The sequence below is a fragment of the Eulemur rufifrons genome, chromosome 18, assembly GCF_041146395.1.
Source record: "Eulemur rufifrons isolate Redbay chromosome 18, OSU_ERuf_1, whole genome shotgun sequence".
NCBI lineage: Eukaryota > Metazoa > Chordata > Mammalia > Primates > Lemuridae > Eulemur > Eulemur rufifrons.
The window spans coordinates 68303082-68330638 of NC_091000.1; the positions used below are offsets into that span (position 1 = coordinate 68303082).

Consider the following 27557-nt stretch of genomic DNA (forward strand, 5'->3'; position numbering starts at 1 on the left):
GAGCAGAACAGCAGGGAGCATGAAACGTTTCTTAGCAGCTGCGCAGAGACGGCTGCATGCAAGTCTCCAGCCTGAGGAGGCTGTCGGGCAGCTGACGTGGCCAGATCTACATCATGACAGATCCCCTGGGTGCGGCCCTCACTCCTCACCCAGCAACCTGCTCCCTGATGGGCGTGTTCCCTCCTTCCCTCTCCCAGCTCTGTTCCCCACGACCTTTCCAGTGCTTTCCAGAATGGACACAGCTCTCCCCAACTTCCCCTCACATCCTCCTCTCAGGGTGGGGGGCCCTGACCTGCATCATTCATCAAAGAAGAATCACACCTTAGTTTTCCATTGCTGTGTAACAGGTTACCCCAAACTCAGCAGCTTAGAACATCACCATCTCCTTATAGTTCCCGTGGATCAGGAGTCCAGCGGGGCCTGGCAGGTCCTCGCATGTCTGAGCAGCCCAGGCTGCGCTCCCACGGGGTGCTCGGGGGTCTCTTCCACACTCGTGCTGGGCAGGACCCAGTTCCCTGCCACGAGGCATTCCCACGACAGCGCAGCCTCTCCTTTAAGCCATCAGAAGAAACTCTCTCCTACCCACAGCTAGAGAAAATCCCCTGCTTTAAAAAGGGCTCATGTGATCAAGAGGAGCCCACCCAGATAGCCCTATCTTAAAGTCACCTGATTTGGAACCTTAATTACATCTGCAGAATTCCATCTCAGCAGCACCTAGATTTGTGCCTGATTGAACTGGGAAAATGTGTGTGTACACCTGGGGCCAGGTGAATCTTGGGCCGGCTTAGAATCCCGCCTGTCACATATGGGTTGTCTGGGGAGTGGAAACAGCATGGTCTTTGGAAAAAGATGAACCTGGGTCCAGGGAGCGAGTGATTTTTCTACTTACTAGCTGCATGGCCTTAGGCAAGTATTTCAGTCTCTGAGCCTTAGCTTCTTTAGGCAGAAAATGGTTTCATTTTACCCACTTTGGAGGGTTATTTTGAGGATTAAATGAAACATATATAAAGTACTTGTCACACAAGTGTGCAGCAATTGGCTCTGCAGTGAGCACCTTGTCAAGGGAGGTGTCCAAGGCGTTCGAGGCTGACATAACTTGTCAGGGATTCTTCAAAGGGAACCCAAGATAGACTAACCTTGGAAAATCTTTTAATGTTTGAACATATGATTTTAAGATTTCTTTAACCAGGAAAAATCTATGGCTCTATGTAAACATTCTTGGAAGAGTTAATACATTTATCCATCAGAATAAGGCCTTAATTGATTGGCATTAAATTACTTTTGTGGTACAGATTTTAGGGGGTGGAGCCTGTGTGCCCAAAATGGGGAAGGGTAGCAAGAGGCGGGGAAAAAGAATCAAAAGGGACGTGTAACCACCTTACAATTGCACTGAGGACTAGTCCCGACTCAGTAAGTTACGTGAGCAACTGCAGGCAGCTACAGTGGAGATTTAGCTTAGGCTAAATTCAGAGTAGCAACCTAAGTTTTTCTGAGTCCGCCCCACAGGGCACAGGTCCCATTCCAACTCCCCTCTGACATGTGTATCCCGGCTGTCTTGTCTCGCTTCCCCGTTAAGGCCTTTCAGCCAGATCTAAGACTGTACCATAGATTCTGACTCCCGCTGACTCACTGGTCAACTCGGCAGCTCACTGGCTGACTTAGCATCTGGCTGGGGCCTCTGCTCCCTCTCCCCATCCTTGGTCATGCTTTCCCGCTGTGGACGCCCTCGGCTTCATTCCTCCTAGGTCAGGGTGATATTGTGAAACATTTGTTTGGTCTTCATTTCCTAACATACAATTCCTAAAATCCTCAGACTCTCCAAATGGATGTCATTTTGTGTGCTAATGATTGACCGGTGGCTGGCAACCCCTAGGTCGCTCCAGGATGGGGGACTGGTCACCAGAAAGAACAAGGCCCCCTACCTCTGGGGCAGGGAGAGAGGCTGAAGGTTAAATTGATCACAAATGGCCAGTGGTTTAATCAGTCTTGCCTACTTAACGAAGCATCCTTAAAATCCCCAAAGGACTGGGTTTGGATAGCTCTCAGGTGGCTGAACATGGGGAGGTTTCTGGAGGGTAATGTGCCAGGGAGCTCCACACCCTTCCCCAAACCTCACCCTGCGCATCTCTTCCTCTCTATCCCTCGTCATATTCTTTATAATAAACCAGTAAACATAACTGTTTTTCTGAATTCTGTGAGTTGCTCCAGCAAATTAATTAAACCTAAGGAGGGGGTGGGATCCCTGATTTACAGCCATCTGGTCAGAAGCACAGGTAAAAGAACCTGGGGCTTGTGATTGGTATCTGAAAGTGGAGGGGCAGTCTTGGGGACTGAGTCCTTAACCTGTGGAATCGGATGCTATCTCTAGGGAGACAGTGTCACAATTGAATGGAATTAGAGGTGTCCGCTGCAGAATTGCTTGCTTGCTTCCTTGGTGTGTGGGGAAATAACCTACATGTCTGGTCATACAAGTCTTCTGTGTTGATCGCTATAGTGTTACAGCAGAGGAAAAACAGTTTGTGTTTTTCCACTCACAGCCACTATTGGCATCACAATGGGATCAATAATGCCTCATTAATTACAAAACTATCCCACCTTAAACGTTATCTCTAGATCATGTCAGTACACATGTATTCATGCATTAACAAATTTTTAATTTTGAAACACTTAGTACATAGACGTATCTGGTTGCACTTTACTTCTCTAGCCTATCACTCACCAAAAGGCCTCATTCTCCCCCTCAACACAGGTGCAGCAACCAAGCTGCTCGTGGCCTGCGAGCCCCCTGCTGGCCAGGGAGGGGAACGCCTGCCCAAGACCTCTGCTTCCCTCCAAGCTAACTGGGCACACAACAGGCACCTCCCTTCCCTCTGCCAACACTCACAGCTCTGTTAAATCACTCTCAGAGGATGTCTCTCCCACAGATCTGTCTCCATCTTCTCTAATCTCCTCCTTTCTTCCAGTTATTAAAAAAAATTCTACTCATTTCTTTGTAACCAGAAAATGATGGGGAGTGATGAATAGAGCCTGTTCCAGAGCTCTGTAGGTCCTTGGTACCGTTACTTTGGGAGAAACCACCCCCACATCCTATCAGATATCTTTAAATTTCTATTGGTTAACTTTTTACATTAATTATAATTTATGTTATGATATAAAAGTTGAGTTGCATTAGACTAATTGGCATATGTTCTGCAGTTATTTAATTAAACATTTATTCATTTTACTATTGCAGTTTTCTTTTCATATTTTGAAGTCTTTACTCCCCCCATCTCAAATATTTTCTTACGTAACAAATGTTCCTCCCAATTAAGAAAAAAATATAGTACATATAGGCAGGATGTTACGTTGGCAGCAAACTATCAGTAGTGTCACATTAGCAGCGACAAAAATGGGGTGGCAGCAAATAATAAATTTAACAAAATGAGTTAAAATGACGCCTATTACTATTTTTGTGCTACATGCCAATTAGGCATAAATAATCACTGATTATAAACAAGCAGCAGTATTTCTACACAGCCAAATCAAATATTTCCAGGATTTAGCTGGAAAACAAAGGAGGCAACCACAGAACCGAACCGCCGGGGTTTCTCTGACGCTCCCGGGCCGCACAACCGAGGAGGCCCCAGGAGCTTGGATTTTCCCATAACTTAAATGCTCCAGGCCCAGGAAGCACCTTTTAAAAATGTACCTCAATGTTCTTTGATAGTTTAAAAAAAAGGCATTTCCTATTTCGAGTAGGAAAGTGAGCTCGACGGCGGACGGTCGCTTCTCCCGCTGAAAGCCTGGTGTCTTGGGACAGAGGCCGGTCCGCGCCGGCGGCGGCGTCTGCGCCGGGGGCTGGGACCCGGCCTGGGCGGCGGGGACAGGAGCCCGCAAGGCGGCGCCACCGGGCCCGGCACGCCCCGACTGGCGCGGTCTCCGCCGGCGGGAAATGCTGACGTCACCCCTCCCGTAACCGCGGTGCCTCGAGAGTGACGGAGAACCGGCCGAGAGCCCCGGAGCCGCCGGAGAAAGGAGCGGCGCCCTTTGTGCGCCGCGTGGCCGGGGGAGGCGCCCTGGCCCGCCCCTCCCCGCCCCGCCCCGCCCCTCCCCGCCCCGCCCGAATTGCTTGCAACCCGGATCTGGGTGAGGTGTGAGGAAAGCCTGTGTCCAGACAGGGTGGCGAGGGAAGTTGGAAAGTGACGGGGACAGTCTCTCCTGGGTTCCTCCCGCCTCCCGGTGCCGGCCCCAACCTGCAGACCTTGGGGGCTTGGTTGGGGACAGAGCATGCAGGCGGTGCCCCAACTCCGTGCCTGTGCCCTCCACCCGTCAGGGAATGGGGAGAGGGTGTCAAGCTGGGGAGAGGATTCATTCCAGTCTGTAAACAGCCTTGGCCGTGCGGAGTGGAGAGAGTTTGTGCAGAGAATTCGGTATGGCCCAGAAGGGGAGAGTGGTAGCAGTTGGGAGTAGGTTACATACATCCGAGAATCTGTGAGACTGTGATTTAAGTCATGGCATAAGAAGAAATAGTATTTCTTCATCCTTAATGTTGGAAGCAAAAATAATTATGTCACAAAGGAACAAACAAAAACACCTAAACAACCCATGAATAGGAAAAACATAAAGGAAGATAATACATTAAACATGGACAGTGGGAAAAAAATCTGGAGAATAGTGGAAGGATACACTGTGCTCTTTCGTACTTTCTAAATTTTCTATATTTATAATATGCATATTGGCCGGGCGCAGTGGCTCACTGGGTCTTAGACTTCCACATAAGAGTTTGTTCAAGGCCGGGCGTGGTGGCTCACGCCTGTAATCCTAGCACTCTGGGAGGCCGAGACGGGAGGATTGCTCGAGGTCAGGAGTTCGAGACCAGCCTGAGCAAGAGTGAGACCCCATCTCTACTAAAAATAGAAAGAAATTGTATGGACAACTAAAAACGTATATAGAAAAAATTAGCCGGGCATGGTGGCACATGCCTGTAGTCCCACCTACTCGGGAGGCTGAGGCAGAAGGATTGCTTGAGCCCAGGAGTCTGAGGTTGCTGTGAGCTAGGCTGACGCCATGGCACTCACTCTAGCCTGGGCAACAAAGCAAGACTCTGTCTCAAAAATAAATAAATAAATAAATATAATATGCATATGTACAAAATATATATACAATATGCATGTTATCCATGTGTATATTCTATGAATATATACATTTCTATATATTTGGGGGAAAGAGCTTAATGAGAATTTGACATCTGACCAGGAATGGTATCTTCAGTTTTGAAAGGCCCAGATTGACAGCTGTAGTAAAAATGGCACATTCTGGGGTATGACACATTCCAGAAAATGGCTGAAAAACATTACCATATATTTACTTTAAATTATTATTCTCATCTGTTGCAAAAAATTTGTAAACTTTGGTGGGACTGATATTTTAGAAGTAAATTGGACTGTTATACTTTAGGTAAGCACTCTAAAAAAAAGGAAGCACCTTAAATGCTTCAGACAAAATCCTTCCCTTTTCCTAAAGAGATTCTTCCATTAAAAAGTAGTACCAAATGAGTTTCATGGGAAAGAGATGTTGGGGGTGCCTAGTTCCCTGAGCCTGCTCTGAAGGCACAAACAAATAAGATTCAAGACTTTTCCGTAAAAATTGAGAGAATTTTATTGCTGGGATGATTTTCATTATTCTGCAGAGGAAACTGGTATAAAAATTCCAGTACCCTATTCCTGGGACCGACTAAATTTATTTCACCTTGATCATATCTGTCACCGTTAGAGATGGCATCAAGTAACAGTAATAGTATCACAACGCCACATATTCACAGGGGACTGTTCACTAGAACATTCTCAGCAGAATCCTTCCTTTTGGGCCTGCTGAAGGCAGGAGCGGGACAGGACAGGCAGAGAGAAGGGTAAGCTCCTGAGTCCTTTTGGAAAAGACATATAGGGCTAAGCCTTCCACGGTGGGGGGCGGGGGGGACACTCTCTAGTCTGAATTTTGCTGACATCACCCAACAATGCCTTCAGGGTAGGGGTGGCAGAGCTCAAACACTGTGGTGACACCACGTCTAGAGCAGGAAGCGACCCGTGGCTGGAAGCTGTCGGTCCAGCTTTCTCTATCGCTCTGTCCAACAGGGCCAACAGCGAGAGGAGCTGCTCCTTTTTAGACACAAAAATAGATAAAGGGAGGGAGTAGGGGGAAGTGAACTTTTTCCCAAAGCTCCTCAGAAGCTTTGGGGAGGAGAGGATTCGTTGGTTCCATTTCCTCCTGTTATTATCTGCGTCAGTGCTGTACAAAATAGCGTGGCTTTGTGACAGCGTGGCGGGTTTGGGATGTCTACACTGGGGGAGGAGAGCAGGAACTCACAGCCCTCAGATGAGTCACCTTGGGCAGGGCAGGCGTTATTTAGAAGTGTGCAGGCTCCTTTCTGTTCCTCCCATAGGTACTAACAGCCGTGGGCGGCGCTGGGGGAGGAGCCGGCCAGAGCAGGCAGGCTGGCCTGTGCCGGGAGGCAGGAGGCAGGAGGGGGCCACCTCAGGAAGAGCTTTCCCTTCCAGAAAGCCACGGAGCAGACAGTCCTCAGGTGCCTGGGCCTGCACTAATAAACGCTGTCATTTCTTTATTTACTGCATTTCCCTAAATTCCAGTTCCCAGACAGCACCTCTCATCTTCACAACATAACAAAAAGCAGCTGCCATTTTTCAGATGTGGTAGCAGAGGCTCAGGGACGTTAGAGGACTTGCTGAAGGGCTGAGCCAGGACAGAGCAGTGTGGGCATACTCCACAGGGCCATCCCCACGTCCCCAGTATAGTCCCTTCCATGTCTCATCCTTTGCTCCTACAAGGCCTAAAATTTCCACCTTGAATTAGAACACAAAGGCCAAGAAGCAGTTATCTCCAGAAAATCTTTGTGGAACTGTGTAATCAGTGATGTTACCTGGAGAAGGGCCATTCTCTGCGGAGTTTCTGGAAGGCTCCAGCTGGCTGTGAAGAGCCAAGATGTGGGAGTTGAGGTGGGGGTGGGGGAAGGTGGAGGCCAAGCCCTGGGCACCTGGAATAGCACCAGTGGGATGGGCTGTGTGCGGTGGGAGCATCATGTAGAGGGGAAAGAGGAGGAGAAATTCTAGGAAATCCATCCCCACCCCGAGAGGAGGCACCAGGCGCCTGCCCGCCCGGATGCCCAGAGGACAGGGAAGAACTGGCTTTCTGAAGCCGGGGTGATGCAGACACAACTGGGCCCCAGAAACTCGAAGATGGCTTCGAGTTTCCACCTCTGATACAGAACAACTATTAACACGGTGAGTGGGATTCATATTTCTAATGACAGCATCGCCTTGGGTTTTACGGAGGCATTTTTGCTCCATAAACTCAACCCGCTTTCATATGTAGCTTTTCATTTCCTGCTCACAAAGCTGGCTCTGGGGCACCTATAATTATCATCATTTTACAGTTGGAATGTGCTGGGAAACAAAGGCCGTGCCCAGGCCCCTGTTACCTAGCCCACCGTGCACCGCCATCTTTGCCAGTGATTAAGGCTGGTCCTTACCGCATCCTGCCCAAGCCTTTAAAACTCACTTGGCTTCCCCTGTACAAAGAATCTAGCTTCCTTCACTTGCAGCTTCGTGGCTGGTCAGGGCTTTCATCCCTGCTTTGTAGCCGTGAAACTGGGGTAGTAATGACGCTTACCGGAGTCCAGGGCTCCTCAGTAGAAACAGGCATATCGTGAGCAGCAAAGGTGAACCATGTATGTAATTTTACATTTCTAGCAGTTACGTTTTTAAAAGTAAAAAAAAAAAAAAAAAGTGAAATTAATTTTAAAAAATAATGCTATTTAACACAATGTATCTAAAACATTATTTTGACAGGTCATCAATATTTAAAAATTAGTAATGGAATATTTTACGTTATTTTAACATACTGAGCCCGTGAAATCCGGTGTGTGTTTTACATTTACAGCACATGTCAACTCAAGGGCTCAATAGCCACATGTGGCTAGTGGCTATGGAACCGGGCAGGCAGCTCTGTACGGCTCTGTGAGGATTAGGTGACCTAAGGTAGGCAAGGCGCTGACACATCCACACATCCTCGCCTTCCCTCTGCTTCTCCCTCTCCCTCCCTACACCCGGTCTCTGACACACACACACACACACACACACACGCAGAATTTTCCGCATTTAAGAGACCTTTACAAGCACTCCAGAGTCCAAAGCATACACGCGACAAATCCAGCACCGAGCACTTTTCCTAGGGTCTCCCAAGCCGACCATCTTCCTTACATAGAGAGGTGAAAAGTCGCCCACCCTGCTGTCCTTGGTTTCTTTGAAGGCAGCTGCCATCAGCTACCCCGGGCCCCCACGCCCCCGCGCTGCGCTCCCCGCGTCGTTTACACTCGCCAAGATTTCCCACGCGGAATAGAAAGAGTGAGGCCCGGAGTGCAGGACCCTGGCGGGATGCAGGAAACCTTGGCGAACAGCTGGACACCCCACGGAAAATGCGCCTTCAATTCCGGGCTCCCTGCTCCAAAGGGTCCTCCATGCCTCCTCTCCCCGGCCCCGCAGGCGAGGACACTCCCTGCGTCCGGGGCCGGGTCTCCAGCCGCTCTCGAGGGCCAGGGTGGGCAGGGCGGGGCAGGGACTGCGGCGTGACTGGAAGGCCCAGGGCTGGTGCGGCCGCGCCCACGGACCGGGGAGGGCCGGCCGGCTGGGCCCGAGGGCTGGTCGCTGCTTTTGGCCGCCGAATGTCGGGGCCAGCCGCCCACCCGGACCTGGCCGCTGTGGCCACGGGCCTGGACGCCCCCAGACCCGCACCACGCCCCAGCTCCCCCTCGCGGTGCCGCAGTCCCCGCCGGCCGCCCCCGCGCCTCGGCCCGCCCCATGACGTCACCGTGGGCCGGGCGGGTCCCCGGCATTAAAGGCAGAGCGGGCGGGTGCGGGGAGCTGCCCGTCTCTCCGCCGCCGAACTCGCCGGTCCCCTCCGCGCGCACTGCTCCGAGGGCCAGAGCCTCCACCCGCTCCGCAGCCGGCACCATGCGCGAGATCGTGCACATCCAGGCGGGCCAGTGCGGCAACCAGATCGGCGCCAAGGTGGGCGCGCGCGGGGCGGTCCGCAGGCCCGGGTGCGGGGGGCGCCGAGGGTGCTGGCTGGGGCCAGGGGTGGCTGGGGGGAGGCTGCGGTGGCCCCAGGCTGCCCGTGTGGCACATTCTGCGGCGAGACCGCCGGGCGGGGCCCAGGAAACTGCTCAACCTGCTAAGATGCCCGCGGCGACGCAGCTGTCTGTGCCTTTAATCAAGGCCTTTTAAATTTCCTTCGGACTCGACCCTTTTGCGGGCTGCAGTTGGCATTCCCCTGGGTGTATTAGTCTCCAAAACTTGGATCGGGGCTATGGTCATATTTATCTAGTAGCCTCATGTGAAATTTAATTTGTCTATTTTTGTATGTCGTTTGAATGAAAAAAATGCAGTGTCACTGGAATGACAGATGTTATAGAGGCTTACCTTTGGGTCTCACACACGAGGGTATCAGATCAGTTCCCTTGCACCAGCACCGTCTAGACGTGATGACATATAACGTGATGCTCCTGTCTCCCGCCTGCCAGGCGGCAGGTGACTGCACTGGGTGGGGGCTGTAATTACTGACCGCAGTGGCGAGGCAGCAGCGGGCCTGGTGCGTGGATGTGGGCGGGCACCTGTGCAAGGACATGGTCTCTTTCACAACCGCCATATTGCCCACCCCAACCTCCCTGCCCCCTCTCCTGCTGCAAACTCACAATGGAGTCAGCGCCCTCAAGAGGGCCATCTCCTTCCGCTGCCACCCAGGCACCCTCCCAGGCTCCTGTCTGCCCTTCCCGGGCCCTTCCCTGCTGTGGGCAGTGGCACAGACCTGTGCTGTTGGAGGGCTGCGTGGGGTCTCTGCAGGAAACGCTGATCCCTGGAGGCAGCTGCTGGGCGGGGTCCACCTGTCCTCAGTCCTGCCAGGACACATCCATCAGCAGGATGTAGCCACACTCAGCCCTGCCTAGGTGACAGACCCTCCCCACTGCCGCCCCTGCCCCTAGAAGGGCATCTGCTGTGCCCCCTCCCCCTCCAGTGTCCTCCCAGCCTTCCAGTGTGTCGCCATAACGTGGCTGACGCTCTGCAGATCTCCAAGCCCCCGGCAGCAGCTGCTGCAGGAAACAGGGGCTGTGCAGAAACTGTCTGACAGCAATGGCCGCTGTTCCAAGGACATGGGAGGAAGACGAGGCCATCCTTGGTGACATTTAGGATGCCACAGACAGCATGATGTGATTGTTTCATTTCAGTTTTGGGAGGTCATCAGCGATGAGCATGGGATCGACCCCACAGGCAGTTACCATGGAGACAGTGACTTGCAGCTGGAGAGAATCAACGTGTACTACAATGAGGCTGCTGGTGAGTGTTGGGATGTGCTCGGCCAGTCCACCTTGCTTTCCATACCATGGCAGGCAAAATGTCCTAGGAACATGCAAATGACAAAGACATGCTTGTTGCATATTCATTTAAAATGTCAACTGCTAGAAGATACACTTTATGGCTCCTTCGGACTCCTGCCTGCTCCACATGGCTGAGCATGCTCAGAATCTCCCTTTTCTTACAGGCAGAAAACCTCCCCTGTTCTCCTTTTGTCTCAGATGCTGGAATTTTCTCTAAAGAATTCTGCTGTGGGAGCCACAGAGGGCACAGCCCTGCCCAAGGGTCCTCTGCCAACCGCAGGACTAAGTGGGCTCTTCTTCCCACAGGTAACAAATACGTTCCCCGAGCCATCCTGGTGGACCTGGAGCCGGGCACGATGGACTCCGTCAGGTCCGGACCATTTGGCCAGATCTTCAGGCCGGACAACTTCGTGTTTGGTATGTAGTCACCATCAGCGGGAACAGGCCTGATAACTCACCTCCTTCCCAACAGCTGTGCAAGCCACAGTTCCTAGGGTTCAGTGCCCAGGTGAGACTGTGTCCACAGGCAGCCCCGAGTCCTGGCCTGACCCACGCAGTGCACGGTGGTCCTGGCTCTGGCCGCCCTCTGGACAGCTCAGAGATCACTGTCAGCCTGGACAGGGCTGCTGCAGCCCTCCCCGTACAGAGCTCTGAAGGGAAAGAAGAAAGAGCAAGAGAAGCTTCAAGCAGGCCTTACTAGGCTGTGGGCGATTTAAAAGGACAAGGGCAGCAACAAGGAACCACTTCAAGGAGCCCAAGGCCAAAGGCCAGGGTGGGACCAGAGGTGTGGACAGCTGCTTCGGGCTGTTTTCTCTGCTGATCACATCCTGGCTATCTGTACCCAAATTGAGTGTTTACAGAATGTCAGTGTTTAAAATGCATGTATTTTAATGCCCATTAGGTTTTTAACCCCATCTTCTTCCTCACTTAATAGCCTCATATGAACTAAATTCGCTTTTTATTTTATTACGATCCCCTGTGTTTTGGGGGATCACTGATAGCTAGAAAAAAATTTTAGATAAATAAAAAGGATGTGTACAAGAGAAGAATCTGCCACTCTAGGACTAGTCCTACCGTTTCCTCCACAGTCAAAATGAGAGAATTTGAAACTCCTTATGTTTCTGTGTCTAACAGTCTCTTTCCCTCTGGCAGGCCAGAGTGGAGCCGGCAATAACTGGGCAAAGGGCCACTACACAGAGGGAGCCGAGCTGGTAGACTCGGTCCTGGACGTGGTGAGGAAGGAGTCGGAGAGCTGTGACTGTCTCCAGGGCTTCCAGCTGACCCACTCGCTGGGGGGCGGCACGGGGTCCGGGATGGGCACCCTGCTCATCAGCAAGATCCGCGAGGAGTACCCAGACCGCATCATGAACACCTTCAGCGTCATGCCCTCGCCCAAGGTGTCGGACACAGTGGTCGAGCCCTACAACGCCACCCTGTCCGTGCACCAGCTGGTGGAAAACACGGATGAAACCTACTCCATTGACAACGAGGCGCTCTATGACATCTGCTTCCGCACCCTGAAGCTCACCACCCCCACGTACGGCGACCTCAACCACCTGGTGTCAGCCACCATGAGCGGGGTCACCACCTGCCTGCGCTTCCCGGGCCAGCTGAACGCAGACCTGCGCAAGCTGGCCGTGAACATGGTGCCCTTCCCGCGCCTGCACTTCTTCATGCCGGGCTTCGCGCCGCTGACCAGCCGGGGCAGCCAGCAGTACCGCGCCCTCACGGTGCCCGAGCTCACCCAGCAGATGTTCGACTCCAAGAACATGATGGCCGCCTGCGACCCGCGCCACGGCCGCTACCTGACGGTGGCTGCCATCTTCCGCGGCCGCATGTCCATGAAGGAGGTGGACGAGCAGATGCTCAACGTGCAGAACAAGAACAGCAGCTACTTCGTGGAGTGGATCCCCAACAACGTGAAGACGGCCGTGTGCGACATCCCGCCCCGCGGCCTGAAGATGTCGGCCACCTTCATCGGCAACAGCACGGCCATCCAGGAGCTGTTCAAGCGCATCTCGGAGCAGTTCACGGCCATGTTCCGGCGCAAGGCCTTCCTGCACTGGTACACGGGCGAGGGCATGGACGAGATGGAGTTCACCGAGGCCGAGAGCAACATGAACGACCTGGTGTCCGAGTACCAGCAGTACCAGGACGCCACGGCCGACGAACAGGGGGAGTTCGAGGAGGAGGAGGGTGAGGACGAGGCTTAAGAACTTGTCAAATCAGTCGTGCATCCTTAGTGAACTTCTGTTGTCCCCCAAGCATGGTCTTTCTATTTGTATACTATGGTGCTCAGTTTTGCCTCTGTCAGAAATTCACACTGTTGATGTAATAATGTGGAACTCCTCTAAAAATTACAGTATTGTCTGTTAAGATATCTATACTAATAAAAAAGCATGTGTATAAAACCTTGTGGTCTCTATTCTCACTCAAGTACTTTTTATCCTTTCACTAAATACCGCTTAAGTATACAGTTTCAACGTTTAATATTAATAGCAATATAGGATTTATGCTTTAGTACCTTTAATTACAAATATTCCTGCACTTTTAGTATAGAAAGATGAAAATACATATTTTTTTCATCTTCTCTGGTGCAAAGTATTAAAGTAATCTCTTCAAAGTGATCAAGGAGTAAAAAGCAGTTTGAGGATAAAGCAAACCTTCTGTGGTTGCTCAGGTACCCTATGAATCTGTAGAATCAACCTTAGGCAAGAATTTGGTTTTTCTACTTCCCTGAACAGTGGTATAAATACAAACAAGTGAAGCTTGGACCTCTCAGATAAAAGGTACAGTATAAATTCTAGATGTCCTAAAATTGCAGACATCTACAAACATTCCACCTAAAGTTTATTTGAATGTAAATTGTGACAGGAATTTACTTTTTAAAACAATGGCAGACATCCACAACTTAATGTTAAAAAAATCAGATTTAATTTTTGTAGCTATTGAAGCTAAAGGCTACTTTCGATGTGTCATTGTTCCTGTTTTTGATTAGGTCAGACAGTAGAGAGTGGTAGGGAGCCTGAGAAGGTGGAGACCTGCTGTGAGCCTCAGCGGGGGTTTCGAAGGCTTTGGAATAAGGCGCAGCTACATGATCAAGCCCCACACTAAAGAGCTACCAAGAATCAAATGTTCTCAGGGACATGTTCATTGTAGGAAGTCTTCTGCTAACTTGTTGAATTCATCTGCAAAACGCAAATGCAGGTTGTGTTTGCCTTCTGGCATCAGATGCAACCTAAAAAAAGAGGGGGAAAAAGCTTTTGATCAATGGCAAGCCACTTAAATACCACTTACCTTCCCCAACGTTTCATGAAAATCTAAAGTGACAAAAGGCCACTTTTTTCCCATGACCACTATTGGGGAGAAAATGTAACAGTACCAACTTTCCATGACTGTAGACGTGAGGGTAAAAGCCCTTGGAGTTTATGACCACCAGGAGGTTGACCATAAGGCAATCGCTTAACAGTTACAGATACACATACTGTATTCAGAATCGAATCAGGTAATAGATGGTTTAACTGAAAACCCGAGAGTGGGGAAGGTGATCTGGTAAAACCCATTTTAATGAAGTTGATTTTAAGAGAGAAGTTTAAAAAGATGATAAGAAATGTGTAGAATCCACTGGGTTGGACCAGGTAGTTGCTTGGGGTAGCATCTATGTAGTGAGAAAGTGCAAATCAGAATTCACAGCCTGCTGTTCGAGGTTCCAAATCACCCTTCCTTTTTGGATTACTGAATAAGTCTGAATACGAGCCACCAAATGGCAAAACTCCTTAGGACTCTGGGTGGGGACCTGCGTCAGCAGTCCTGTGTGCAGGAGCCACGGCTGCAGCTGTCCCAGCTCCTCACTGGAGCAAACCTCACTGTCCCCGTCAGGCTTCTGCTTTTCAATAGAATTTTGATCAAATGGGACTGGTTTGCAATTTCTTTAACAAAGGCAGCCTTCTCTGAGTTCTATATTTTATTTATTAGCTATAAAAGTAGAGAAATGGTAAAAGTGTTAACGCTTCTAGGATGTAAGCACAAGGTCAAGCCATTTTGTCTACAATGACAACTGGACATTAAAAGGTCTATATTGAGGCAAAATTCCAGTTACCATATTGCCTCATTCTCTGACTTTCAACACTGGGGGCACTAGGGAGGACTTGGGGGAAAGGGAGCTGTTCTTGGAAGATGCTGGGCCTCTTGCAACTCAGCCACGTCAGGGATGGGGGTACCAAGAGAATCAACTTGAAGATATATTGTTAACATCTTTCTGAGGCCCTTGAAAAGTTAATGCTATTAATAATAACTAGAACATTGTAAATTCAATGTTAACACATTAACTGTCATGAAGTTGTATTTAACTGACACCAGTTTTGAGCCCGGGGCCTCATGAAGCATATATAACTCACATATCTCTTTACCTATTAACAATCCTAAAAACATGGATTAAATGAATAGAAGTCAATAAATTTTGTTCTATTTGTTTACCTTTAAATTACACTTAAGCCTGACAAGTCAAGAAAAACACTTTACCCTTATGAACTATTTTTCAAGTTTTCACATTACTTTTTACATTACTAATTTTTAAGTTTTTTTTTTTTTTTTTTTGAGACAGAGTCTCACTCTGTTGCCCGGGCTAGAGTGAGTGCCGTGGCGTCAGTCTAGCTCACAGCAACCTCAAACTCCTGGGCTTAAGCGATCCTACTGCCTCAGCCTCCCAAGTAGCTGGGACTACAGGCATGCGCCACCATGCCCGGCTAATTTTTTGTATATATATATTTTAGTTGTCCATATAATTTCTTTTTTTTTTTTTTTTTTTTTTTTTTTTTTTTTGTTGAGACAGAGTCTCACTTTGTTGCCCAGGCTAGAGTGAGTGCCGTGGCGTCAGCTTAGCTCACAGCAACCTCAAACTCCTGGGCTCAAGCGATCCTACTGCCTCAGCCTCCCGAGTAGCTGGGACTACAGGCATGCGCCACTATGCCTGGCTAATTTTTTCTATATAGATTTTTAGGTGTCCATATAATGTCTTTCTATTTTTAGTAGAGACGGGGTCTCGCTCAGGCTGGTCTCGAACTCCTGACCTTGAGCAATCCACCCGCCTCGGCCTCCCAGAGTGCTAGGATTACAGGCGTGAGCCACCGCGCCCGGCCGATTTCTTTCTATTTTTAGTAGAGACGGGGGTCTCACTCTTGTTCAGGCTGGTCTTGAACCCCTGACCTCGAGCGATCCACCCGCCTCGGCCTCCCAGAGTGCTAGGATTACAGGCGTGAGCCACCGCGCCCGGCCTTTTTAAGTTTTTATATTATATTTTATTGATGATATAACAATTTTTTTCATTAAATTAGAAAGGATCATTTTGTTTTTGAAGTTTTTATTCTATTTTCATAATAAAACACTGTGGTCCCAGGGAGAATTTTTTTTTCCTAGTGTGGCAGTCAATGTGTTAATGCTATTCAGAAAAGGATGAGTTGCACCAACCACAAGGTAGGATTCCAGTTGCGCTACACAGGGAACAGCGTTTGCAGGTACACTCAAGGCGTGTTTAAGAAACAGAAAAGAGGCCGGGAGTGGTGGCTCACGCCTGTAATCCTAGCACTCTGGGAGGCCGAGGCGGGTGGATCGCTCGAGGTCAGGAGTTCTGAGACCAGCCTGAGCAAGAGCGAGACCCCCGTCTCTACTAAAAATAGAAAGAAATTATCTGGCCAACTAAAATATATATATAGAAAAAATTAGCCGGGCATGGTGGCGCATGCCTGTAGTCCCAGCTACTTGGGAGGCTGAGGCAGGAGGATCACTTCAGCCCAGGAGTTTGAGGTTGCTGTGAGCTAGGCTAATGCCATGGCACTCACTCTAGCCCGGGCAACAAAGTGAGACTCTGTCTCAAAAAAAAAAAGAAAGAAACAGAAAAGAACCAAGTGTCCAGGATGCTGAGAGGTCACAGAAGGGTGCAACCTCTATTCTGCACTAAGCTGGGTTGTGAGGCAGGGACTCCCCAGCCTGCTAAACTTGATGTCTTCCTCTGTACATATCCAATCTGGGCATGATTTGCTAGTTTCTGATAAGGAAGGCAGGCCAGGGCACAGCTGTGAATCCTTTCTTTGTAGCCATTCAGTGCTCTCTACCCTCATCCAAAAGTAATTTCTAGATTTGGGGGAATAAGAACCAGGTTTCCTTCATTAAAATATAGGAGACCTGCTCTGGATGCTGGATGCATGGATGGACAGACAGATGAACAGATACAGTACGAAGAAAATTGTCATTTTCCCTGACACCTTTTGAGGGTCATTTCAAGGTCCTTCATAGGCCTTCCTTCCTGATGTCTGACCCAGGATTCACCACTCTTAAAACCGACTGTGTGTTCCTCTTCGGGAGCAGGACCACAGCAGACATGCATAAATACCAGCTGTCAAGGCAAGGCAGGACTCTGCTGTTGACCTAGATTTTCACCCAAATAACAAAAGGACTCAATCACATGCTCCATGGAGAGTGGTTTTTGAACAGTCACATTCTCCAGGAACATCACTAAGAAGTCCCCTCACTGCTAAACACACGGCTCAGCTGGAAATGAACAGGCCTCTGAGAGGTTAAAGCAAGTCCCCGTGTGCTGGGGCAGGTTCCCTGTTGCACTTGGCACCTTTAGAAGAAGAGACCTGACTGCAGATCTTCTGAGGAACTACAAGCTGTCTAATCCCACTGTGCAAATCCAGTGGTCACTTTTCCTCTGCTGATATGGTCCTAGAAGGACCTAGAAGGTGGGGGTGGCACAGGTGAGACGCTGGTCTCGGGAGGTTACTTTTCCTTCCTCACTCGAACCTTTTTTCCAGCTTTAACTGAACTGAACTTTCAGCTGTAACTCCCAGAGCTACAGATAGTAACAAGGCCATAAGGAATGTGCTGTAGCATGTCTTCACTTCGGATTAGTGTGATAAAACTCTAAATTATTTCTGAACCCATAAACTTGCCAGCAACTCTGCGAGCACTTTCATTTTAATTGGAGCTAAAAGTAGGCTGCTGGTTCTCTGTACCGAGATCTCTTCCATTACCAAACTGGATGGCAGTGTGGCTTGTCACTTTTTCAGTCATTCCTTCCGAGGCCACCGAAACCTGGTTGCCAACAACTGCCCCTTTTTATTCAGAAACTAAATCTTTTCCTTTTTCATTCTGCTCCTTCTAGAAAACCCCATCTAAGGAAAAGGTAATGGTGGGCAAGCCACATGCTCCCTGCAGCTGGTAAAGCTGGTGGGAGGGGACAGCTCCCCAGCCAGGGCCCTGGACAGCAGGCTCTCCCCTCTCAGCCCGAAGGACAACCAGGCAGTTGGGGATGGGGGGTGGACATCTCTCCGAGAAGCTCTTTTTTTCAAATGCTGGCACGTCTCAAGCATCAGAAAGAAACAAAAACCGCATCAGACGCTGCTTTCTCAGCAATGCAACAGTGTGGAGTGGACTATTTCTGGGCAGTCAGGGGCTGCTGGATTCATGTTTTTATTTATTTATTTTTTTTAGACACAGGGTCTTGCTCAGTCACCCAGGCTGGAGTGCAATGGCACAATCACAGCTCACTGCAACCTCGAACTCTGAGGCTCAAGTGATCCTTCCACTTCAGCCTCCTCAGTAGCTGTGACTGCAGGTGTGCACCACCATGCCTGGCTAATGAAAAAAAAAATTTTTTTTTTTTGGTAGAGATGAGGTCCACTATGTTGCTCAGGCTGGTCTCAAACTCCTGGGCTCAAGCGATCCTCCTGCCTCGGCCTCCCAAAGTGATGGGATTACAGGTGTGAACCACCACACCTGGCCTGGATTGATACTTTTAAATAGTGTGAGGAGGACAAAGCCTTTGCAAAATTGCTGGGACTGTGCAGACCTAGTTGGGGCCCTCGGACTGCAGTGAAAGCTTTCTTCCTGTGGATGCTGCGTGAAAACTGGAGGTGCCATCACAGGGTGAAAGGCATGGGCTTTAGAGTTAGGACGTGTCTGGGCCAACTCAGGGTCTGTACTGCAGGTCAGAGCATCTCCCTGAGTCACAATTCCACAGCTGGAAAATGGGGACAGTAATAGTACCTACCCCACAGGATCATCCCAAGGATGCAATGAGATCGTGCATATGAGGCACACCACACAGGGTCTGTGGGCGCACTGTGAGCATTTAACGAATGTCTGTTATTATTCTTTGTATTGCACTGTACAATGTACAAAAACCCTTATAAAGGTTCTAATTATGTACAGCATATTAAAGAAATGCTCTGACTCAAGGGAGCACAGTTTATTTACATTTGTTGACTAACAATACCTCCAATTGGAAGATTCTTCCCTTAAGAGAGGCTTAACAAAATCTTGTGGGTAAGATTTATCTAAAAAGGGTCAACCCCACTCTTTCTGAAATACAAAAGACTCAACTTTGCAAACACTGGCTAACTCTGTTTGGAGTTAGTCCTACAATGTGACCACAAGCAGAGTCTGGAGTTGACTTTCCCTTCCACCCGAGCAGCAAGCAGTTGGGGGTGGGGGCTGTGATGGCAGGGAACAGCTACCTGGCAGTGGGAGAGGGGAAGGCAGCCCAATGCCCCAGGCAGCATGTGGTCCACAGCTGAAGCTGCAGCCGCTGCCCTGCCTGCAGTGCCTACCTCCCCCCAGAAGCTGAGCTCACTTTCTACAGATCTGGAAACAAACCCTTGTCACTGGTGTGGATCTTTTTCACCTAGGCCAATTCACTGCAGCCCAGCTGGTGGTATGGTTCCCACTGGCCTGCCTTGGAGGACTGGGGCCATCTTACCACTGGTGGCCTGACTCGCACAGTCAAGGAAGCTACAGAAAGAGGCCCCTTCCTCCCTTCTGTGGTCCAGACAGAGGACAGCAGCTAGCCACCCTAGCTAGCCCAGTCCCTGTGGTACCCCCTTCAGGGAACCCAGCACAAGGCCAAGGCCTCCATGGAGAGGAGCATGCACCCGTCAGCCCTTCCCCATCATGGTGTTTCATTTCATGCGTCAAAGTGACTGGGCTACGGGGTGCCCAGACATTTAGTTATTCTGGGTGTATCTGTGAGGGTGTTTCTCGATAGGAGTGATGTTGAATTGGTACACTGAGTAAAGCAGATGGCCCTCCCCAGTGTCGGTGGGCCTTGTCCATTCTGCTGAAAGCCTAGTAGAACAGAAAGGCTGAGTAAGAAGGAATTCCTCCTGCCTGGCAGTGTTTAATCTGGGACATTGGCTTTCTCCTCCCTTTGGACTCAAGCTGAAACATTGCTCTGCCTGGGTGTCAAGCCTGCCGGCTTTTAGACTAGAACTACACCTTCGCCTCTCCTGGTTCTCAGGCGTTTGGACTTGGACTAGACCCACACTTTCAGCTCTCCTGGGTCTCCAGCTTGCTGACTCACCCTGCCGACCTTGGGATGTGTCAGCCTCCATAACTGTGTGAGTCAATTCCTTATAATAAATCTCTTTCTCTCTCTTAAGTATACATACACACCCCCTCTTTCTCTCTATATAAGTACGTGTGCACGCGCACACACACACATACACACATGCACACATCCCGTTGGTTCTGTGTCTCTGGAGAGCCCTAATACACCCACACGCCTGCACTGACGATGGTGCTGAGAGCTGGGACAGAGGGCAACTTGTCCCTGACCTAACTGTGAGCTATTCCCCCACGTCTCCTGGGGGCCTTGCCCACCTGCACCCACACCAGCATTCCATCCGCAAAAGTGGCAGCTACTGTGTCGAGCTCTGAGTCTTAAATGTACAAACAACTCCTCAATTATTCCTCAAAAAAAATATTTTGAGATGCTGCTCCCCATTTTACACATGAGGAAGCAGAGGTGCAGAAACATGATGTGCTGCACAGCTGGTGACGAATCCACGCTCAACCCTGGCCTGAGTCCCTGCGCATGCTCCAGCCAAGCCCACTGCTAGGAACTTTGCTCAGCACCCCAAATACTGACTGTGGTCTCCAGCAAGACCCCACTTCCCACATCTCCCCTCTAGCTGACGCAAACCCCAGATGCCAACTCTTTGTGCACATGGTCCTTCTTTCCTGCCTGGCCTGGCTTTCTGGACCCGCCCTGGTGACGCCAGCCCACCCATGGGGACTTGGCTCCCATGTGCCCCTCTCTCTCCACATGCACTGAGCACCCTGAGATGTTCTAGGCCGCCCCTGGGGTGGGTGCTGGGGTGTTCAACAGGAGGAAAGTGACATCCCCACACCAGCAGCCACTGAAAAGGCAAGAATAAGGAGGCCCATGAGCTCAGAAAGATGCATGAGGTGGAGGCAGAGCCCAGGGAACCCCGCTGAGGAGGAGACACGTGAGTCTGAGCTGAAGGGGGAGTGACTCGGGTGGGCAAAGGGAGGCCTGAGGGACGGAGAGAGCCTCCAGGCAAGGGGCTGGGCATTTGTAGCTGGCTCTGAAACCCAGAACCGGGTCTGTGCTGGGCCTCTACTTCCTGAGATCTGAGCACCCCTCAGAAGCACTGCTGTGGGCTGACTGGTGTGCCCCCGAAATTAGTATGTTTCCTAACCCCCAGTGCCTCAGAATGTGACCTTATTCGGATATAGAGTCTTTACAGAGAAAACTAACTTGACATGAGGTCTACGAGTGGGTCCTAATCCATTATGACTAGTGGCCTTATAGGAAGAAATTTGCACACAGGTTCAGAGGAAAGACAACGCAAGGACACAGGGCGAAGGTGGCCGTCTACAAGCTGTGGAGAAAGGCCTCAGGAGGGACCAACCCTGCCCACACCTTGATCTCGGACTGCAGAACTGTGAGAAGATGAATCTCGGTTGTTGGAGGCCCAGTCTGCGTACTTTGTCACGGCAGCCCTAGCCCACTGGGCCACAACCTGAGCACACGTGTGGCCAGACCTTCTGCGCAGTCACCTCCTCTTCTGCGCTGGCTCAGCCCACTGTCTCCCAGGGCCTGTCCACACCAACCCCAGAGAGTCTGAAGGGGCCAACCTCTGCTCAGCGAGAACTCCCGGAAAGCCAGCCTGGCTGGCCTCGAGGGCGATGCCACGCCTGGCGGCAGGACATGCCCACAGCGAGGCTGGCTAACCAGGACGTGGGGAGCAATGCCAGAGCCTTCCAGCCCAGGAGGCAGGGCCAGATACACAGCGCGCACAGCAGCTGGCGTGAGGGCTGCTCCCCAGCGCTGCCGTGATCCGAGCAGCTCTCACTTTGTGTTCCGGGTCTTAGACCTCCACATAAGAGTTTGTTCAAGGCCGGGCACGGTGGCTCACGCCTGTAATCCTAGCACTCTGGGAGGCCGAGGTGGGTGGATCGCTCGAGGTCAGGAGTTCGAGACCAGCCTGAGCAAGAGCGAGACCCCGTCTCTACTAAAAATAGAAAGAATTTATCTGGCCAACTAGAAGTATATATAGAAAAAATTAGCAGGGCATGGTGGTGCATGCCTGTAGTCCCAGCTACTCGGGAGGCTGAGACAGGAGGATCCCTTGAGCCCAGGAGTTTGAGGTTGCTGTAAGCTGGGCTGACACCACGGCACTCACTCTAGCCTGGGCAACAAAGCGAGACTCGGTCTCAAAAAAAAAAAAAAAAAAGTTTGTTCAACTACCTAAAAACGAATTTTAAAACCACTGAACTTGCTGGGTGTGGTGGCTCACTCCTGTAATCCCACTACTCGGAAGGCCGAGATGGGAGGATGCCTTGGGGCCAGGAGCTCAAGACCGGCCTAGGCAACATAATGAGACCCCATCTCTACAAAAAGTTTAAAACATTATCCGGGCATGGTGGTGCACACCTGTAGTCCCAGCTACTCAGGAGACCGAGGGAGGAGGATCAATTGAGCCCAGGAGTCTGAGGCTGCAGTGAGACATGATCATACCACCGCACTCCAGCCTGGGAACAGAATGAGACCTTGTCTCTAAACCTCCCCCCCCAAAAAAAAAAAAACCAAACAAAAAATCACTGAACTTGAATGATCTCTAGGGGCTCTTTGCTTCCGAGAGATCCTATGAGGGAAAGGCAAATTAACACAAGCCGGCAGCAGGTCTGCGGAGCAGCGCCACCCTTCGTTTGGCCTCCGGAGGATGTTTGCTTCAAACATAATATGTATTTCTTGGTAAAGGAAATAGAAATAATATGTATTTCTTGTGAAGGGACAGACCGTGCCGTTAAGTTTAACTAAAACAATGTACCTGGCAAGGTAAGGAAATGTCAAGTTCACTGCAAGCTTGCTACACCAAGTTGCTCCTCTGTTGTTAGACGGCCTGGTGCACAGAACACAGTAAGATTTTGGTATTCAAGGAATCCACCTTCCTTTTGTGGGGTCCAAAATAAGTCATGGTGGGTCATGCCTAACATAAAAGGCTCTCACAGCAGAGGAAGGTAGTAAGTAGAAAATACAAGCCCGTTTTAGACAGGTATTGCTAATCCCACTTTACCCTCAATCCATTTGTTCCAAAGATTATTGCTCTTAGAAAACGATCTTCCATAAAATAGTCTACTGAAACAATTAACATCTGCATGGTAAGGGTGTATTTTTCTCCCATACCGATGTACTCTGTTGCTAGGAGATGGGTCTGGAACAGAATTCCTAAATTAAACTTTCTCGCAGGCTGACTTTTATTGAACCGGCTCTTTAAGGGCACACACTGCACTTACTAAGTGTGTCAGTGTGCAAAAACCTGTCATTTCTGAAGCTAGAAGACAATTAACCAGGTCACCTAGTATATGATTCTAGGCATCTTATCATCATATTAAGAGTATGCGTTTAAGTGGCACCTGTGCAATGGTGGAAAAGCACTATATTAGGAGGAAAAAAAATCTAGGATTTGTCATTTACTAGCTATGCAACCTTGAAAGAATGCTTAACATCTCTCAACCCTGATCTCTCATCTGTAAAATGGGTAATATTTTTCTCATAAGTTTGTTGTGAAGTGTAACTAGCTATTGTATGTAAAATACTTTTTAAAATATAAAATGTTACATGGAAACATCACCTTGTATACTGGAAACATATAAAATAAAACACAAAAGCTGAGATTATATAGAAAACTTTCAGAAGGATTAATAAGTATACTACTTGAATTCTATACCATGAATATGACTTAGTATTATAATTTTATAAAAGTCTAGTTTGAAATATCTTTTATTGCCTACTAAATAAATTTATAAACGTCTCCACTAAACCTTTATGTCCACCTACAATATAATCCTAACCTAACTTCTACCTTTATTCTTCACTTACTCTATATTCCAGGCAAATGGATTATTCATTACACATGCTCAAATGTATTTTTCTGATGCATGACTGAACTGTTAAACGAGGAAATATTAGTATGTGGAATAAAAAGATGCCTTTTAATTTAAAAAAATGCTATATGGATAGAAAAATTATAAAGGTTTATGGTAATTGTATTTTATCACAGACTAAGAAGCATTTTTCCTCCATGTAAGAATTCTCATAGAGCCTGGTATTGAAGAGATCACAGAATAGAATCTTAGGAAGCAGTGCAGCTGTCTCTGTGCCTGCTTTCCCTGTGGGACTGTGGGGGCTTTGGGGACGGGGAGGACCCCACTACCCGTCAGAGCAGTGCTGCCCTCAGCAGGAATCAGAAACTGGCTCGTGGAGGGAAAGGAAGGAGGGGAGAGAGAAAGGAAGAAGAAAGGGAGGGAGGGAGGTTACTAATAAATCCAACTTCAAAAGAATTCTGTAGAATTTCGAAGTTGTCCTGAGTGATTCGGAGATGTGTAGAATTAATATATAGGCTCCGAAGGGACCAAGGCTCAGTCGGATGTTTATTTTCTAAAAAAACAAAGCGGGCCCCCGATCTCCCAGTTACCCCTCATTTTCACCCCCAGGATACGAATCCACTGCACATAAAGGAGACAATGAACTTATTCAACTTGGAATTTCCATCCTGATAAAAGTGCCAACAAAAGCTGGCTCCTGTGTCAGCCAAAGTATTTAAAATATAAACTTCTACTTCATACAAAAATTTATGGGCCTGAATAACAGACTTTCTGCTGATATATCTTTTAAGGTTCCCTGATGTCCAAGGTCAGTTGGCAGAAATAAGGATCAAAACAACACGTGATATGTACCTGCTCTTTAATAGAGTGAGCCACCAACATGGCTTGGCATATGTTGGTATTTTGTGATTCTGAACAACAGGTTTGTCATTATGGTGTGTCCATATTCAAGGCTGAAATAACTTGTGAATAAAAAGTTTACAACGGGCTGGGAGTGGTGGCTCATGCCTATAATCCTAGCACTCTGGGAGGCCGAGGCGGGTGGATCATTTGAGCTCAGGAGTTCGAGACCAGCCTGAGCAAGTGTGAGACTCTGTCTCTACAAAAAAAATTAGAAAGAAATTAGCTGGACAACCAAAAATATATAGAAAAAATTAGCCAGGCATGGTGGCACATGCCTGTAGTCCCAGCTACTCGGGAGGCTGAGGCAGGAGGATCACTTGAGCTCAGGAGTTTGAGGTTGCTGTGAGCTAGGCTGATGCCACGGTACTCTAGCCGGGGCAACAGAGTGAGAGTCTGTCTCAAACAAACAAACAAACAAAAAAAAATTAAAAAAAAAAAAAGTTTACAACATAATTTTAAGTGGGAGAAAAAAAGCAAGATTCAGAGTTGAATGTAGAATATGATTATATCTATGTACAAAAATGCTAATAATGATAGTATTTAATGGCTGGCAAGCAATGGGCAATCTGTTTTCTTCTTTTGGTTTTACAAATTTCTTTCACTGGGTAGTTAGTGCTTCTATAATAGTATAAAATTGTGCTGAAAATTCCCAATTTATATGAAATTGTTTTAGTAACAATGATTGATATAAATCTAAGCTGTCACCAATGTTATAGAACCTAACACCTATTAGCACATTTGCCATCCACAGCAACGAAGAGAGACATTTATCTGAGAACTCCTTTCCTTCTGATTATCCATCACCTGCAGTTCAGGGCTCCTGTCCTCCGTGGTACCCTAAATAAAGTAGTAGTATTGGCTGACATTGGCAAAAGGGGGGAAGAGGGTATGCACCCTAAAACCCCAACTTCTCCTGCTTCTTATCCTTCTGGTAGCCTCTCCTGCTTACTCTGGGCTTCTGGGGCAGGGAGTGCTAAGGTGGTGACTGGACTTACCGTGACCCTTTCACGTGCTCATGTATGAAGTCAGCATGAAATCGTGGGACCAAAGGATCCTTCTCACCGTGCACGATCAAGGTGGGGCACTGGACCAGGGGCAGCAGGTGCCGGCAGATATTACCTGAAGGACAAACACCGTGAGGAATCTGCTTTTGTGTAATGGTCCTAGGAGGTGAAAAGAAACACAACTGGGCCAGCCATGTCCCTCTTTGGTCCTCAGTTTCTCTGTCTGTAAAAACAGTAGTTGGATTCGATTGTGCCTGGGGTTCTTTCTTTGGGTTTCCTTTTCTGTTTTTCTACTATTTTTTGTTTGTTTTTGAGCTCTACTAGTAAACAAGTGGCTTTGCCTGATTTAAATTCATAATTCATATCAAATAGTGGGAAAATCAATCAAACAAAAATCCCGCAACTCTTTACGTTACACAGGGCAGTTCCCAATGTGCAAAACAGCAGTGGGTGCTTGACACCTGCAAAGCTTTTCCCTGGAAATCTTGTCTCGAAGGGTCGCAGGGGCCCCAGCCAGCCCTCCAAGCACATGTACCTCACAAGGAACCTGCAATTTACACGTAGTAAAGAAGGTCATCGCTCATGCCTCTGTGACACTCCAACACCCTTTGGGGGACTGTAGGGACATTTCTGAGGCAATTTTGGTACAAACGGGGCTCCAGTCCCTGAACTGCCATTTCCTGCGTCTGTGAGACCTTGGTGGCTCCTTAGCCACTTTGAGCTTAAGCATCAAACAGGGACACTCACCATTCCCTTGGGGCTGCCATGAGGCTATAAAGAGAGCCATATCTAGGGGTGCTGGCAGCCTAATGCAGCTACTCTCCCCCACTGCCCTCCTTCTGCCTGTGCCTAGAAAGTGCTGCTGTCCGAGAGGGCTGGGCCCAGTCTGCATGCTGCCCTGCCCTGCCCTGCCCTGCCCTGCCCTGCCTGGGCCTCTCCCCTCCTCTTCAGCTGGGGGTCACTGCTTGCTACACAAGAAGGGGACCAGTTGACCATGGAAATACTCGAGGCCTCTCAAGCTTCTCTCTCCTGTCCTTCGATGATACACACCTGCCAAATGTACAAGCAAATGATGACAATGAAAGTCACTGAGTGCTCACTTCGTGTCAGGAACTGCTTACACAACTTCGTATCTGTTAAGCACTTACGGTGGCTGCATGTTCCAACTCATTTAGCACGTACAGCTATTTGTGCATTAAGTACTTTCATACAGTAATACCCACCTTTCATTAGGCACTTACTGTCCTTGGTCCTACGCTGAAGCTGAACAGACAGTATCTCACTGAATCCCCACCACAGCTTTGTGAGGTAGGTAGTTTCTCCCAGGCACAGACAGGAAACTGTAGCTTTGAGATGCTAAGTCATCTGCTCAAATCCATTCCCACAGCAAGCCAGGGCCAAAGCCAGAATTCAAACCTAGGCCCACCTAACTCCAAAGCTGTGCAATTAACCCCTAAACTGAGCACCCATAAACTTAACTGGATAATTATGGAGGAAGGGCTCCTATCAAATTAATTAGTACAGAATGGGGATAATTTATTAGCAGTCTTGCTGTGAGATGGTTTATACACTGCTAGACCTTCTATATAAAGACATATTTTTGAATTACTGATTTAACTCTATTTCCGCCTTTAAATCTTCCTATATCTTTTCACTGCTCTCTTCAATAAGGCATAAAATTTTACATTTTACAAAGTCATTCTCTTTAATGGAGAACTGTTTCAAACACTGCTTTACGGCATTTTTTGTTTTAGGAGCAAAGAGAAACACATTTCAAAGACCCGTTTTTATGGGTGGATACTGCATTTGAACAGGATCATTATAAGGCACATATGTGCTGTTTTCAACTTAAACCAGAAAAGTAACATTTCTAAAAGTCCTTTTCATTGTGAAAATTTTGACACATGACTCATGTAGGAAATGATTACCTAACAGATGAAACTGGTCCTTCAATCACAATTTGTAACAATGTACTCCAAGATTAGACCTTAGCTACTCTATTTTTTTCAGCAATTAAAAAAAGGAAAAGAAAAATG

General features: G+C 48.7%; 2 protein-coding genes across 10 annotated transcripts in view; one reads left to right on the forward strand and one right to left on the reverse strand.

The window, feature by feature from the left end:
- Positions 1-8930: 8930 nt before the first annotated feature.
- Positions 8931-12801, forward strand: LOC138399114 (tubulin beta-2A chain). Of its 9 annotated transcripts, none has more exons than XM_069493638.1 (5): positions 8931-9059; positions 10274-10382; positions 10730-10840; positions 11576-12184; positions 12530-12801. In XM_069493638.1, the coding sequence occupies exons 1-5, from the start codon at positions 9003-9005 to the stop codon at positions 12634-12636; spliced, it is 993 nt and encodes a 330-aa protein (XP_069349739.1). In that variant the 5' UTR covers positions 8931-9002; the 3' UTR covers positions 12637-12801. The 9 variants fall into 9 exon arrangements, with proteins under 9 accessions (XP_069349739.1, XP_069349731.1, XP_069349737.1 ...); XM_069493630.1 differs by having other exon boundaries at positions 11576-11729; positions 11802-12801; XM_069493636.1 differs by having other exon boundaries at positions 11576-11698; positions 11945-12801.
- Positions 12802-13312: 511 nt separating this feature from the next.
- BPHL (biphenyl hydrolase like) overlaps positions 13313-27557 on the reverse strand; it is a 33666-nt gene continuing 19421 nt past the window's right edge. Inside the window, exons 6-7 of the mRNA XM_069492894.1 lie at positions 25513-25636; positions 13313-13661 (exon numbers count right to left, since the gene is read on the reverse strand). Of these exons, the coding sequence (XP_069348995.1) occupies positions 13574-13661; positions 25513-25636 (212 nt within the window). The 3' untranslated portion in view covers positions 13313-13573. The remainder of the gene's footprint in view (positions 13662-25512; positions 25637-27557) is intronic.